The sequence below is a fragment of the Lampris incognitus genome, chromosome 7 (assembly GCF_029633865.1).
Source record: "Lampris incognitus isolate fLamInc1 chromosome 7, fLamInc1.hap2, whole genome shotgun sequence".
In the NCBI taxonomy this organism is placed as follows: domain Eukaryota; kingdom Metazoa; phylum Chordata; class Actinopteri; order Lampriformes; family Lampridae; genus Lampris; species Lampris incognitus.
In genome coordinates this window covers 26,520,381-26,535,529 of record NC_079217.1, presented here as the reverse complement: position 1 = coordinate 26,535,529, position 15,149 = coordinate 26,520,381, and the positions used below count along the sequence as shown (strand labels likewise).

At 41.3% G+C, this 15,149-nt stretch overlaps 1 protein-coding gene across 1 annotated transcript; it reads left to right on the top strand.

Moving 5' to 3' along the window:
- The first annotated feature begins 4,717 nt into the window (after window positions 1-4,717).
- Window positions 4,718-11,674, top strand: c1qtnf5 (C1q and TNF related 5). The gene is made up of 3 exons (XM_056283512.1): window positions 4,718-4,992; window positions 9,218-9,459; window positions 9,677-11,674. The coding sequence occupies exons 1-3, from the start codon at window positions 4,766-4,768 to the stop codon at window positions 10,195-10,197; spliced, it is 990 nt and encodes a 329-aa protein (XP_056139487.1). The 5' UTR covers window positions 4,718-4,765; the 3' UTR covers window positions 10,198-11,674.
- Window positions 11,675-15,149: the final 3,475 nt, after the last annotated feature.

Below are 15,149 nucleotides of genomic sequence, written 5' to 3'. Positions count from 1 at the left end.
TCGAGGCCATTTGGTCAAAGCTGATGGTTTTCAATGTTCCAGTTCTAGCAAGCAGCATGGCAGTTGTATCAATTATTATGCATTCGAGAGAGTTTAGATTGTTGTTGACCTATATGAAAGGCAAATATCTCCTCTCTCCAGCCTTAATGTCACCATACCACATCGTACTGAGTATCAAGTCCACCTGCAGGCTGTGACTAGGCAGTCGTATATCTAAATGAATTCACGTTGGCACTGATTGTAGATGGTTCCACTGGCTACCAGCCAAACAGACTTGGATTGGAAATGGATCAGCTGTCCAGATTAGTGAAATGCAACACAACCAGTCCCACTTCTGTTGCTAGCTCAAATGTTTCCTTCAGAATGGTGTTCCCTCTTCATGCTTGGTCTAAAATGAAGAGGTGCCTTCATATTTTGAATACTATAAACAGCATTTATCATATCTCCATTCAGCCAATCCTTAGATGAATAATTGTGGATGTATGAGTGTTGGATTTCTGTTCTTAAGGAAACCACTTTTATAGGCAACCAATTGCAAACCATTTTTGTCTTTGTTCAGTTTTAATTTTTTTTTTGTCTTTGCCTTAGTTGCAACAGTGTACGCCTCTTGAATCTCACAAGCTTATTTGTGTTTGTCCTGTTATTAGTGAGAAAATTGTAAACCAATGGGCAGCCTGACTCCACAGACAATTTAACCAGGCTGTTTTGTGACGGTGTAGATCAAGGAAGCCACTTAGGCCAGTTATTTTGTTCCCTATTTCATTTGCTTGTAACGTTGTTTGTCATTCTTGTTTACTTTGATATCACCTAAAGGCCATTACTACTTACTCCTTCTCGTCACCATTTTGAATTGAAACAAAAGCGCTATCCACACATTCATTGCACTTCAACTCTGACACAGGCACTGAAAGAATATAGGAAAATTTCAAGTTTTCTCCTTAGACAGATCTGTCATGTTCTATTCCTAAGCACAGTTTTAATTGTTGAGTCCTTTACAGTTCGTTTGTCTACTGGGCCCTGTAAACAGAGAGGCAAATTCATGAAACCCTCAATTTAGGATCAGTCTTTAATATGGCATATAGGCCCGAGCAAAGTGCACTTGACTTTCTGTAACAAAGTGAAGGCAGGGATCATGCCAGCTGCCCTCGCCTTCCTCTCCATGTAGTGCTTACAACCTGAGCTCTGCTTCTCTGTTGAGGGCCCCAGTTCAGGTCTGCTCAGGTCCAACTATCTGATTTTGTGGCCCCTGACCCTGACTGACAGGCCAGCCCTCAGGTTGTGGTACTGCACCTATGTTGGGCTTGCTGGGTTCTGCTGCTAAGGTCTACAATGAATGTATAATCCTCCCAACACAACACCTGAAGTGTGATGATGATGACGATGATACTATTGTGCTTTGTCAGCTGCATCTGTTTTGAATTCTTGACAACCAAAACAAAGATGGCAAATTGAGAAAAATGTGTGGATTTGACCTCATTGGGGGCGGCAGCGGTTTGCTCTGGTTTGTTTCATTTCAGCACAGGGGATGTACTGAGGTGTGAACAGCGATGGCGTTATTACCCATAATGCAACAGTTCTCACAGAGTTAGCCAACCGTTTATGCTAGCTTTGGTAATAATGAGTTGATGCCAAGGGCTCTGTCTATGACTCTTCTTGAGATTCACTACTGCAGTTGTAGCATCCGAGGGTTCAGTGATCAGTGAACAATAACTAGCAATTCATTTTTGTCAGTGTTTCAGAATAGCAAATATACAAAAAGTAAATAACCTGGTTGTTGTTTTTTGGTTTTTTTTTGTGTTTTTTTTTTTTTTTTTTTTTTTTTCTTGTTTTCTGGACTTCATTTTACCATGCCACACCAGCGGCTCTTCATCTGTAATTATACTATAAATACATAATATTATACGGAAACATACATAGTAATTTCTTGTACTTTAGTATCTATACAATATATGGAATGGACAGACAAACTTAGTTACAGTAGCAAATCAACAGATTTATAATGGTTAATAGCAATGTTTCAATGTACTCTTAATGGTTTTTGTGTTGCAGTAATATCAGCTTAGGTGAAACTAACGTACATCATTCTTTTGTATATTGATATCCAGTACCAGTTTTCCTGTGCCTGTAAATGCTCCTTTGACATGGAGCATTGCAGTTTTTTTTTCTTTCTGGAAAGGAATGGTATTTATGTGATGACAAATGTAATGGTATTAATGTGGTGGTGAACTTCTTGAGGTCAGCCTTTTTCTTTTCTTTTTTTGTTTGTTTGTTTGTTTGTTTGTTTTTCCCCCCTGATTGTAGTTGTGAATGTTTTTGTTTTATGTTTTTCGTTGTACATTTTAACAGGGATTTTTTTTAGACTGCTTACTTGATGTGGTATAAATGGAGACTGGTTTGTGGAGACTGACGAGGAAATAAGAATTCCGACCAAAATGCCATTTTCATTTTGGACCCTCTTCACATCTCCCTCACCACCTCCTTCATCCGAAGCTTTGGTTGTATTTATCATGTACTGTTTTGTAGAAAGTGACAATGCTGAGATGATGAAAACATTTTAATTTATTTATTTTGTGCAACATACACCCTGAATTGTTCTGCAAATCAAGGTTTTGGGAGAAGATGGACGAGTTCTTAACATGTATTTGTAATATTCAAACTGTTTCTTGTGTATAGAAATCGTCAGCCTAGGACTGGATGTGGTGTCACAAACGGAGGGTATGGTAGGATTTGCAAAAAGGCAGATGATGGAGAATAAATAGGCTTTTTTTTATCCTTGAATATACCTTGTCTTATCAGCTTCCTCCTGCTCCGTGTAATGTTGATGCTAATGATTGCAACAGTCAGATTTTTCCTGTTCATCAGTGTTCACTCAATACGCATCGCAGAAATGAAGGAAACAGTAAAAACAAACCGTAAACTACTTAAGGTTGAATGTATAATTAGGAAACAAAGTTGTACATAAATGTAAAAAGAAAAGTTTCTAATCATGTTTATTTTCTATGCACTTTTTTATTTAAGTGATAGTTTAAATAATAAACATGTCTCCTTTACTCTTTCTTCTGACTCTTGCCTTTTTTTTGTTCCAGCTTTATTATATATATATATATATATATATATATATATGTAATGTTTACTCTTTTTTTTTAGACTTTCAGTAAGTTAGACCCTTCCCATGTTGGAGACTGGAGATCTAGGACTGATGCAAACGCAGAGCCTCTAGTCTCTAATAAAGATCAATGGGAGGCTGGGGACGTAATGATGGTGTTAATGATGAATTCAATAGACTGTCATTGGCGAAAGGAGAGTAATTGGTCTCCTATGAGAGATTTTGCTTCACTAACTAGTAGCAAAAAAGGGATGATGGGACGTCAAACTTTTTTTTTTGGGGGAGGCCAACTTTTGCTCTCTCAACTCGGTTGGTTCAAGAGGTCTGAAAAATTGTTGTGAAGCAAGAGACTGCTGCTGTAGCTGTCTCAACACTAGGCATGAACGCAAAATACCAGAATTCAAAATGGTCCAAATACACAAATGAAAATTGAGATTTTTTCAGTGGTGGTTTGCGGATCTTAACAGCCGTTTGCGGCAGACCCAGAATGTGCTGATTCCTATGATACTAATTGAAAACATGTCTGACTCTTTTGCTTATTCAGTTGGAGCTTACTGCCTCCACAGGAGCCTTGTGAAGTCCCTCTGCATGGCAGCATAATGGTGTAACGACTCTCATGGAAAAGAAAGTCAAGGCCTTGTTTCAAAGAACCATTGACACCCCCCACTTGGTCATCCCATTCTCATAAAACTTCACGAGAGTTTTTTATTTTTTTTAAGCTTGGTAAGTAGGCCCATGTGTAGTCATGTATGGCCTCTCCTATAGCATTGCAACCATGCATGATTTATAGTCACCCCTTTTCGTCTTGATGTGAAAACATCTTGATTCACCACAAATGATCTGAAGTGTTCTGCATGGGATATAGACCAGGCCCTGCTCCTTTATTACAGGCTTTTTCTGTAGTGATAAGCTTGTCCAATGCCTAGTCCTTTGGGGCTCTTGGACGATAATAGTAATAAATGTTTTCTGTTTGTAAGATGGGCCCAGTGGGATAAAATGAAAGTCTGTGGCCTACAATGTTGGAGAACTTTTGTTTTTACCAGCTCAACAATGCCACACAAGGAGAAGGGTAATGCGTTCTCACATTCTCATTTGAGTAGGATATTTATATCGGCAGGAAGTAACCACTGCGATCAAAAGAGATTAAATCACCTCAACGTGACGGTAAATAATGGCACCCTCATGTGGAGGAGAGGCTTGGTAGATTCAATAGAAGTGAGAGAGCGTGTGCGTGCATGCACATGTGAGTGTGTGCATGTGTGTTTGCGTGTGTGTGTGTGTGTGTGTGTGTGTGTGTGAGTGAGAGAGAGAGAGAGTTAGTGTATGCATTTGTAAGTGCATCCTCACTTGTCTTTTTTGCTATCTGTTGATGCTCGTGTCTGTGTATTTCTTCATGCAATAATGTTTTTGTGTGGGAGAGAACCGTCAGTGTTCCTGCCTCGGTGCATTGTAATGACATAATTCCTGACCACAGCCCTCTGATGGGTCTGTTGGTAAGATTTGGATAATTCCCCCTACGTCAGTCTTATGTAACCGCCCAAATAACCATGAAATTGTAGCCACTCCGCCCCTTAAATGTTTCTCATTTCCAAAACCTCTGTTTACCCAGATCCCCGCTATTCTAGTGAGCAGATACTTTTATTCCATTATTTGCCCTGGATGAACATCAAATATTTTCTTCTTTATCCTCCCAATTCCAGAGCCTCCGCCCTCCGCGTCTCCTCTCCCACTCCTCTGCAGTGTCTAATTGGATTGCATTACTGTTCCCTCACAAGAGCTGGGCTCATAGGTTTTCCCAGCCAGACTGTGGTCCGGAGCAGCTACTTTCACTGGTTTCTCCTACACAAAGACACAAACTCCCCAGGACCGCCACACCACTTAATCTGGTGAGTTGCCTTTTGATTCTCTCTTTGAACAGAAATGTTACAAGTCAAAACTCTCCAGATTGTAAAACTCACATTTGCCAGAGAAATGTCCACACTGCCAGATAAGGTGGGTATCTGATAACAAAGTCTGCACGTCTGGGTTGTGGATGGAGGCATATCTAATGGATTCCTGCTTCAAAGAATGTTGCAACACAAACACGGCCGTCTTATAAACTTTTGAAAGAAGCTCTGTGTGATCTGCAAACTCTCTTTTTGATACTTAAACTAACTTGCAGTGCATCCTAACTTATTGTCCAGGTGCTGTCATAGACAGATAATGAAGTGGTTGTCAACATTCAACAACACGGTGCAAAACGGCTGGAGTATAAAGGCTTTAGCAGGAATGGGGTAAAACATTTCACCGTGGACAATAGGGGGACCTTTGTGTGTTTGTAAAAACACAGCGTCAGTGGTAATTGTTTGGGAAATTTGCTGATCCACACCATAAAGTACGGGATAAGCTGTGTCCATCATAGTGCAATTCACACCCAATAAACAGTAGATTCTGCCTCTTCGATCAGCCGAGAGTGGCAGCAGACAGCTGTCCCGACTCTGAACTGTTGGCCCTATTTGTCTGCTCTGATGGGAATGCTGACAAAGACTCCGACATTTCTCTTCCTCTCTGTCTCTGTCTCTTTTTCTTTCTGTAGTTGTGGTCAATGTGGTCTCTTTTATTCCTCCAGGAAAGCAGCAGAAAGATGACTAAAACCTCCAGCCGGCACAGTCTGTCTGTCTTACTGTCAGCCTTGGTTATGAAACTAATGTTATTCCTAAGGTCAAGCACTGTGACTGGCCTTTTTTCCTTATTTTCCTTACTATAACCACCAAGTGTTTGTTCACTGACAGCTAATGCCATCACACAGTTCAGTTCAGTCACTGTGGAGACTTCCTGTTCAAGTCATCTCACTGTTCTTGTCAGAGTATTTTAGGGTCCTGTGATGCCCGTCCTTCCCGCAGTCAGCTAGCTAACGGGGTCATTATGTAGACGACCTGCTGTCCCATAGTCTGTTGTTGTTTTTTTACTGAGTTATGGGATGGACCAAAATCCTGTTTGAGAAGGAACTCTTTAAGCACGTCGGCTACGATGGGAGTTAACTTAATAATATTGATTTGTGCAAGGCCAGCTGTCAGTATTTCCCATTTTATTGTGTGTAGATGGTCACCGTTTTACTATAGCTGCTCCACTGTGTACAGCTCATAGTGTTTCCCCTGCAGCCGGGTGTTTCATCTGGTCCGAGTGGTGTGAGAGAGCAGAGGATACCTAATGTTTCGGTTTTACACATACAGACAAATGATACAGAGACATTTGGAAATACATACGGTTGTAGAGACAGACAACAGAGAGAGAGAGAAGGGTGTACGTGTGTGAGAGATAAACTCACAACATCTGACCAGGCTTGCAGCATCATTTGCTTCTTATTTGAAACAGCTGTTGAGCAATAGAGAGCGGTTGAAGGCTGTAACTGGTATGATTAAGGATGAAGTGAGGAGCTATTATCATCCTCCAGAACATATGTACTGTAAAAAAAAAAACCTAATCGTGGCTAGTACTGGCTAGTACTATCTGTATAAAAATCGAATCTTAAACTGTCAGTTTTTCTATTTGTTGTCTCTGTCGGTTGCTGAAGAACCTCCCAACATTGCCAGTATTTTTTTTTCTCTTCTGTATCATTTCCCACTAAATATTTCCCCTGGAACTTGGCGTGCTCTTCTTAGCATCATGACACTTGACCCATTCTTTAAACAGGCTGAGTCACAGGCTTGAAACCAATGGAAAAAGAGCACCTGTGTTAATAAAAGTATGATTCCCAGAAACCTGCTCTTGCACAGTTGGAGCTCTCAAAACGCTCTGTCCTCGAGAAGGAGTCAGATACTTTCATCAAGGTTACTGACATTATATCTGGGTGTTTACGTGTGGTTGAGAGGGCACCTTTGAAAATGAAATGGATTACAAATGTCTCTCTTGAATTTTGCACCACGGTTGAGACATAGCCCTAACTAGACTGTCTCTATGTTTCGTGACGCAATAACAAGTTTACTGGTCATCCCATAGCATAGAGGCTAGTTCAATTCTTCTGAAATGTGCTGTTGATCCTGCAGATTTTAAGGTGGGTAGGGCTTATTATGGAAAACAAGATTTTTATTGTCTTGAGGTAGATTTTACTGTCAGCGAGGATTGCCATTTTCACACTTTCATAGCACTTAAATATCATGGGTCCCTATTTGAACACCATTTCATTAACATTGGATTAATGTAAGTGTTGAAGTAAGGTTAAGATTAGGGTCAGTGTTAGGGTTAGGGAATAAAACTAAGGTAAGGGCCAGGGTTGGGGTCAAGTCAATTTTATTTGTATAGCCCAGTATCACAAATTACAAATTTGCCTCAGTGGGCTTTACAGCAGTACAACATCCTATCCTTAGATCCTCGCATCGGATAAGGGACAACACCCAACACCCCCCCCCCCCAAAAAAAACTTTTAACAGGGAGAAACTATAGGAAGAAACCTCAGGGAGAGCAACAGAGGAGGGGTCTCTCTCCCAAGACGGATAGACGTGCAATGGATGTTGTGTTTACACAAATTACAGAATACAACATTTAAAGAGGATAACAGAATTATAATGGGTTTATAAGATATATGAAGAATATGATGAGGATGCCAAGCAATGTCCAGAGGCTGCCGGAACAGCCGCCACGTGACCACCATCACCATGGAGATCTGGCAGGAGGACAGACTACACATGCACACAGGGGAGACTCGCATCACACCATTCACACACACACGGGAGAAGAGACAAGAAAAAAACATTAGTTAAACATGGGGGTGACAGAAGGATATAACATTGAAACAGGATAGCAAAATTTAAATGGATTGGGGTGGGGGGGGGGGTTAAGGTTAAAAATGATGAGGTCGGAAATGGTTAAGGTGGCGTCATCCAAGGGAAATGGCGGACAAACAGGGAGTCCTCTTAAATAACATCTTTATCTCAGCAGCTTTTTAATGTGACCAAATAGCACCATTTTAACAAGCCATTCAAAAGTGCCACTCGGAGTGATGACACACCGAGTTATTAATCCATAGCTTGCATAAGCCCGCCCATGCAGAGCGCAAGGTATCCTCTGGTTAAGCAGCCATTGTGTCCGTCAAAGGAGGAGGCGGGGCCAGTGATCCTGCCGGCCAATCAGAGTGGTAGCTCATGAATAATACTACATACAGGAACGCTGTCTTTTCACTTATGCACTTGCGTACATGAAATGAAACGAAATGCCGTTTCCCCCAGCCCACAGCAGTACAACACAAAGACAAAAACACACCCAAAAACTACAAGAACACACATATCCAAACTAACACACATATCCAAAAAAAAAAAACACTGTCCAAGGGAATGAAAGCCAGCCTGGATGACTGTCGGAACCACCGGTCTGCATGTGTTAGCTTAGCATGCAATTAGCTTAGCCCGCCCCGCTTCCGCGTCCGTTTCCGCCTCGGGCGCAGCTCCAGGCAGGGGCCGTGGTCCCCGGGCCCACCGGAAGAAGCAAACCAAGCTCTCCCAGCCGATCCAGCACCAGCTCTCCCAGCCAGACACCTTTGCTGAGCCTGAATCCAAAATATCGCCATAAAACAGAGGTCGCGGTTTTTTGTTTTTTGCCCCCAGTTCATCAGCATTAACCTGCTCTTTGTCGTCGGTATTCTTTTTTTTTTTCTGGTCTGCACACAGCACACCGGATAGTCATGTGACCGTAGACCGCACACGCTTCACTGCCTAAACAGAGATTGATTGGTCATCTCTTAATTATGGGCGTAGATATGCAGACTGCACACAGACGTTCACGCACACGCACATTTTATTATTTAATTAAATCGAAGCCTTTTGCGGTTATGTAATTGCACAGGCTGACATCGCGATTGCGATTAGATTAATCGTGCAGCACTACTGGAAACCAAACAGCTTTTGGTAAAAAAAAAAAAAACAACAAAAAGATAGCTAGCTAGATATATGGGTACTTTATTGAACCCCTGAATGAACATGTTTCTTTGACATACAGTAGTTAAAGCAATTTGTCAAAAGAGGAGGAAAATACCATCTCTTTAAGTCCATGGTTGTAACCCTTAAATATTTCTACATCACTACTTCTTAAAGTCTGAATTCCTTTTGTAATTGTATTATCTCTTTCTTCCCCCCGCAGTGGCATTGCAATGGCATTATTCAGGGTGCTGCCACTCTGTCACTTCCTCCTTTTCCTGTGCATCGATTCTTCCCACCAAATAGATGACAACAAGATTCCTCCCAGTTTGTGTACTGGACATCCTGGTATCCCAGGCTCGCCGGGGGTCCATGGCAGTCCTGGTCAACCAGGAAGAGATGGGCGGGATGGAAGAGATGCTGCCCCAGGAGAGAAGGGGGAGAAGGGAGATCGGGGAGACTCAGGTGCCTTGTCTATATCATTAGCGTGTGTGCGTGTGTGTGTGTGTGTGTGTGTGTGTGTGTGTGTGTGTGTGTGTGTGTGTGTGTGTGTGCGTGCGTGCGTGCGTGCGTGCGTGCGTGCGTGCGTGCGTGCGTGCGTGCGTGCGTGTGTGTGTGTGTGTAGTGATGATGATGATGATGATCCATTAAACCACCCACGTCAGTGCTGTCTCTCCTTCAGGTGAGTCAGGAATGCGGGGCTTGATGGGGGACCGAGGTGACCCAGGAGAAAAGGGGGAGAAAGGGGTGGCAGGAGAGTGTGCTGTCGCCCCAAAATCTGCCTTCAATGCCAAGATGTCAGAGACCCGCACCATGCCTATCACTGCAGGGGAAGCGGTCTGCTTTGACAAAGTCGTGCTGAACGAGCAGGGCGACTACAACCCAGAGACAGGACGTTTCACTTGCAAAGTCCCCGGGGTCTACTACTTTGCAGTCCATGCTACTGTCTACCGTGCCAGCCTCCAGTTTGACCTGATGAAAAATGGCCACACGGTAGCATCTTATTTTCAATTCTATGGCAACTGGCCAAAACCTGCGTCACTGTCAGGTGGTTCATTGCTCCACCTTGTCCCTGGCGACCAGGTGTGGATCCAGATGGCCCTGGGAGAATACAGTGGGATTTACTCCAGCAGCAAGACCGATAGTACTTTCACTGGCTTCCTGGTATACTCAGACTGGAAAAACTCTGCTGTTTTTGCATAATGTGTCCTTATGGACAAATCATAACTTCTTTTCTTTTTTTTTTACTTCATCCAATGAAACACAAGCCTTGTTTTGGTTTTGGTTGAATTGAGAAGGTTTCTGTTTGGATAAAGATGAGTAAATGGGCCACGAAGTGGCTCTGGGTTCTGACATCTGTATTTGTATATAAAGTAGGAAACATACCAGACAATGTAACCTGAATGGGACATATCTCACAGTCGAGGTGTGAATAAGGCACATACTGAACAGTTATGTTTATGAATATCTGTACTGCCACGTGAAAACTTAACAATTTTGTTTTTGACAATTGTTGGGTTTTTTTTTTTTTTTTTTACATTTCACCAATTCAGTTAGCATTTACACTCTCATTAAGAGTACTACATCTCACTTCTCACTCATGACTGCACGACAAACATATGAAACAAATAAATCATTGGTAAAATATAAGGTTCTTAATTTTACAAGTAAGCTGTGAGTAATGTGATTATTTCAACCCTCATAGACCTCCATTTTCTGTGCTGACTTACGAGGTGAGCTCAACCCAGTCTTTAATTGTTTTCATAAGTCAGTCTTAGAGTTTTCACCTTAACTTGAAATTAGATTATCATGCGTGAGTGTTTCCTACGACTTTGCGGCCTGTGCATGCTCCTGATGTCAATGTCTTTGATCGTCTTTGTAGTTCTTCTGCTGGAACTGAACATGATTTCACTTTTCATCAATAAAAAGGGATGGCCACTGCTTTGGATATACTGAAAGCACCACCAAAGTAAATAGCATAAAGGAAAAGACAGAGACAGATTTATTTTCCACTGGATCTACACTGTTTACCTCTGCCGTAATGATTTCACCAAATGCTCTAAGTGCCTCGACAGACACTCTGAGAAGATCAACGCTCCATCTGTCTCTGCTTTCACCGATCATCAGGTCAAAGAGCAAGACATTTCTGATGGTACAGTATTGTTTGTCACAGCCCACAGGACTTCAATACACCACCTCAGACTTGAGAGAAACAACCCCCCCCCACCCCCAAGGGAATATGAGAGAAGTGGTTTGTAATTCAACCTTGGCAACCTCAGCCAGTTGTTTCCACTTGCTCAGGGGCTGTAAATGTGTCTCCAACTACTGAAGAGGCCAAATAGTGACCAAGCAGACAGTGACATCACTCCTGGATTTACCCAGCTCCTATTAGTGGCTTGGGTGTCTGTTTGGGTGAAGGGGAGGTGAACATGGAGATGTTAAATTCTCTCCTGCTAACACTGTGATGCAGATGGGACGAGTCAGAATAGGTGGAGAACACGAGAGCATGCCACAGTGGGAATATTCAAAGTAGGAATATTTCAGTGGCATGGAAGTGTTGAATGGACACCGAAACCCGCCAGCATTTCTCAGACAAAGTTAAAACCAGGGTTGTTTGATGATAAAGGGTCATGATATTTTTGGAGTGAACGTCATGCTGCCAGACAAAGACTATATTTATCACAATATACATTATACAATATACAATATACAATATATATCTATATATATCTATATATATATATATATATATATATATATATATATATATATATATATATATACTTAGCACATAAAGTAAGGAAATTTGTGTTTGGTAGATTATTTCTTTGTTGTAACAATGCTTCTTGGCAATAAATCTAATACTGTTGGAAAGCCTGTTTATTTCCCTTTTAAATGGTGCCACATTTGTAAGGCACATGCATTTGTGGGATGAGCAGCAGAGCTGAGTATGTGGGTTGCGCCCATGAAAAATTTGCCAAATCTTCTCTGCCAATGCCAAACAGCTTATTTTGCAGTTGCTATTGACTCTTGTTTTGAGCTTCTGGTACCCCAGGTGCTGACAATCAGGTGCCTGATATAAGATTTATTGCCAAGAAGCATTGTTACAACAAAGAAATAATCTACCAAACACACATTTCCTTACTTTTTGTGCTAAGTTTATATATATATATATATATATATATATACAGATGCAGGCAAAACATTTTAATACATTGTAGTACACTCGAGTGATTTTATTGACAGCTGATGATTGCTTATGGCATGAAACAGGCTTGTACTGTCTCATAGAGAATTTACTTGACTAACTGGTATATATAAAATCCAGTGATGGATTATTTTGCCCCTTATTTGTTGAGCACTTTTCCTATCGTTGAGTGTTTCTTTAAACAAAGTTTTATATATATATATATATATATATATATATATATATATATATATATATATCAATACTGATACAGGAAAAAAAGTTTAATACATTGCAGTATATTAAACTTTTTTTTCCTGTATCAGTATTGATATTCCGCTCTTCATTAGTTGAGCACTTATAACAACACCATTGATGGTTTCGGAAAAAACGCTATATATATATATATATATATATATATATATATATATATATATATATACACTACCGTTCAAAAGTTTGGGATCACCCAAACAATTTCGTGTTTTACATGAAAAGTCACACTTATTCACCACCATATGTTGTGAAATGAATAGAAAATAGAGTCAAGACATTGACAAGGTTAGAAATAATGATTTGTATTTGAAAAAAGATTTTTTTTACATCAAACTTTGCTTTCGTCAAAGAATCCTCCATTTGCAGCAATTACAGCATTGCAGACCTTTGGCATTTAAGCTGTTAATTTGTTGAGGTAATCTGGAGAAATTGCACCCCACGCTTCCAGAAGCAGCTCCCACAAGTTGGATTGGTTGGATGGGCACTTCTTTGAGCAGATTGAGTTTCTGGAGCATCACATTTGTGGGGTCAATTAAACGCTCAAAATGGCCAGAAAAAGAGAACTTTCATCTGAAACTCGACAGTCTATTCTTGTTCTTAGAAATGAAGGCTATTCCATGCGAGAAATTGCTAAGAAATTGAAGATTTCCTACACCGGTGTGTACTACTCCCTTCAGAGGACAGCACAAACAGGCTCTAACAGGTACTATTTAATGAAGATGCCAGTTGGGGACCTGTGAGGCGTCTGTTTCTCAAACTAGAGACTCTAATGTACTTATCTTCTTGCTCAGTTGTGCAACGCGGCCTCCCACTTCTTTTTCTACTCTGGTTAGAGCCTGTTTGTGCTGTCCTCTGAAGGGAGTAGTACACACCGGTGTAGGAAATCTTCAATTTCTTAGCAATTTCTCGCATGGAATAGCCTTCATTTCTAAGAACAAGAATAGACTGTCGAGTTTCAGATGAAAGTTCTCTTTTTCTGGCCATTTTGAGCGTTTAATTGACCCCACAAATGTGATGCTCCAGAAACTCAATCTGCTCAAAGAAGTGCCCATCCAACCAATCCAACTTGTGGGAGCTGCTTCTGGAAGCGTGGGGTGCAATTTCTCCAGATTACCTCAACAAATTAACAGCTAGAATGCCAAAGGTCTGCAATGCTGTAATTGCTGCAAATGGAGGATTCTTTGACGAAAGCAAAGTTTGATGTAAAAAAAATCTTATTTCAAATACAAATCATTATTTCTAACCTTGTCAATGTCTTGACTCTATTTTCTATTCATTTCACAACATATGGTGGTGAATAAGTGTGACTTTTCATGGAAAACACAAAATTGTTTGGGTGATCCCAAACTTTTGAACGGTAGTGTATATATAAGTAAGCAGCACATGGTGGCGCAGTGGTCAGCGTGGTCACCTCATAGCAAGCAGGTCCTGGGTTTGAGCCCTGGGGTAGTCCAACCTTGGTGGGTCATCCCGGGTTGTCCTCTGTATGGAGTTTGCATGTTCTCCCCGTGTCTGCATGGGTTTCCTCCGGGGGCTCCAGTTTCATCCAACAGTCCAAAGACATGTAGGTCAGGTGAATTGGCCATACTAAATTGTCCCTAGGAATGAATGTGTGTGTGTGTGTGGGTGTGAGCCCCGTGATGGCCTGGCGGCCTGTCCAGGGTGTCTCCCCACCTGCCGTCCAATGACTGCTGGAATAGGCTCCAGCATCCCCGCGACCCTGAGAGCAGGATAAGTGGTTAAGATAATGGATGGATATATATATATATTTATCAATACAGCAAAAAATAGTTTTAATACATTGCAGTACAAGCCTGTTTTGTGCGTCACGCACTCATTAGCAGCTGATGAGTGCGCGACGCACAAAACAAGCTTGTACTGCAATGTATTGAAACTTTTTTTTCCTGCATCTGTATTGATATTCCACTCCTCATTAGTTGAGCACTTATAACAACACCACTGATGGTTTTGGAAAAAAACTCTAAACCGTCAGTGGTGTTATAAGTGCTCAACTAATGAGCACTTATAAGTGCTTTTTAAAACTTTAAATTAAAACTTTTTTCCTATATATATATATATATATATATATATATGTGTGTGTGTGTGTGTGTGTGTGTGTGTGTGTGTGTGTGTGTGTGTGTGTGTGTTTGTGTAAGATATTTCTTATTCTAATTCTTAGTTAAGGCCCTGTGACTGACTGGCGGCCTGTCTGGGGTGTCTCCTAGCCTGCCGCCCAATGACTGCTGGGATAGGCTCCAGCATCCCGTGATCCCAATTGGGTAAAGCGGTTTGGATAGTGGATGGATGGATGGATATATAGCACACTATGAATACTGAGTCCATATAGCAGATAAAACAAGTGTAAGACATTGAGAGGCTCATGCTTTTATGTTATTATTTTGTCCATTAGATGGCAGAATCGTCTCTTTGCTGAGACCCTCATGCTGTCTGTGGTGACAGACAGGAGCATCTGCATGCAGGCACATGAAGCCCTCCATATTTGAGCAGGGCAGTTTGTGGTTCAGATTGTCTGGGCATATCCCAACATTTTGCATTTTGCATTTTTCAGCAACTGTCCGAGAGCCCTAGGGTCCCTTTTATAGTTGGTATAAGAGTAACTGGATGTTAAAATGAATACCCGAGACATCAATTTGCAAGATTTCGTTTATCCCACTCCTGCTGCTCTGGCTGC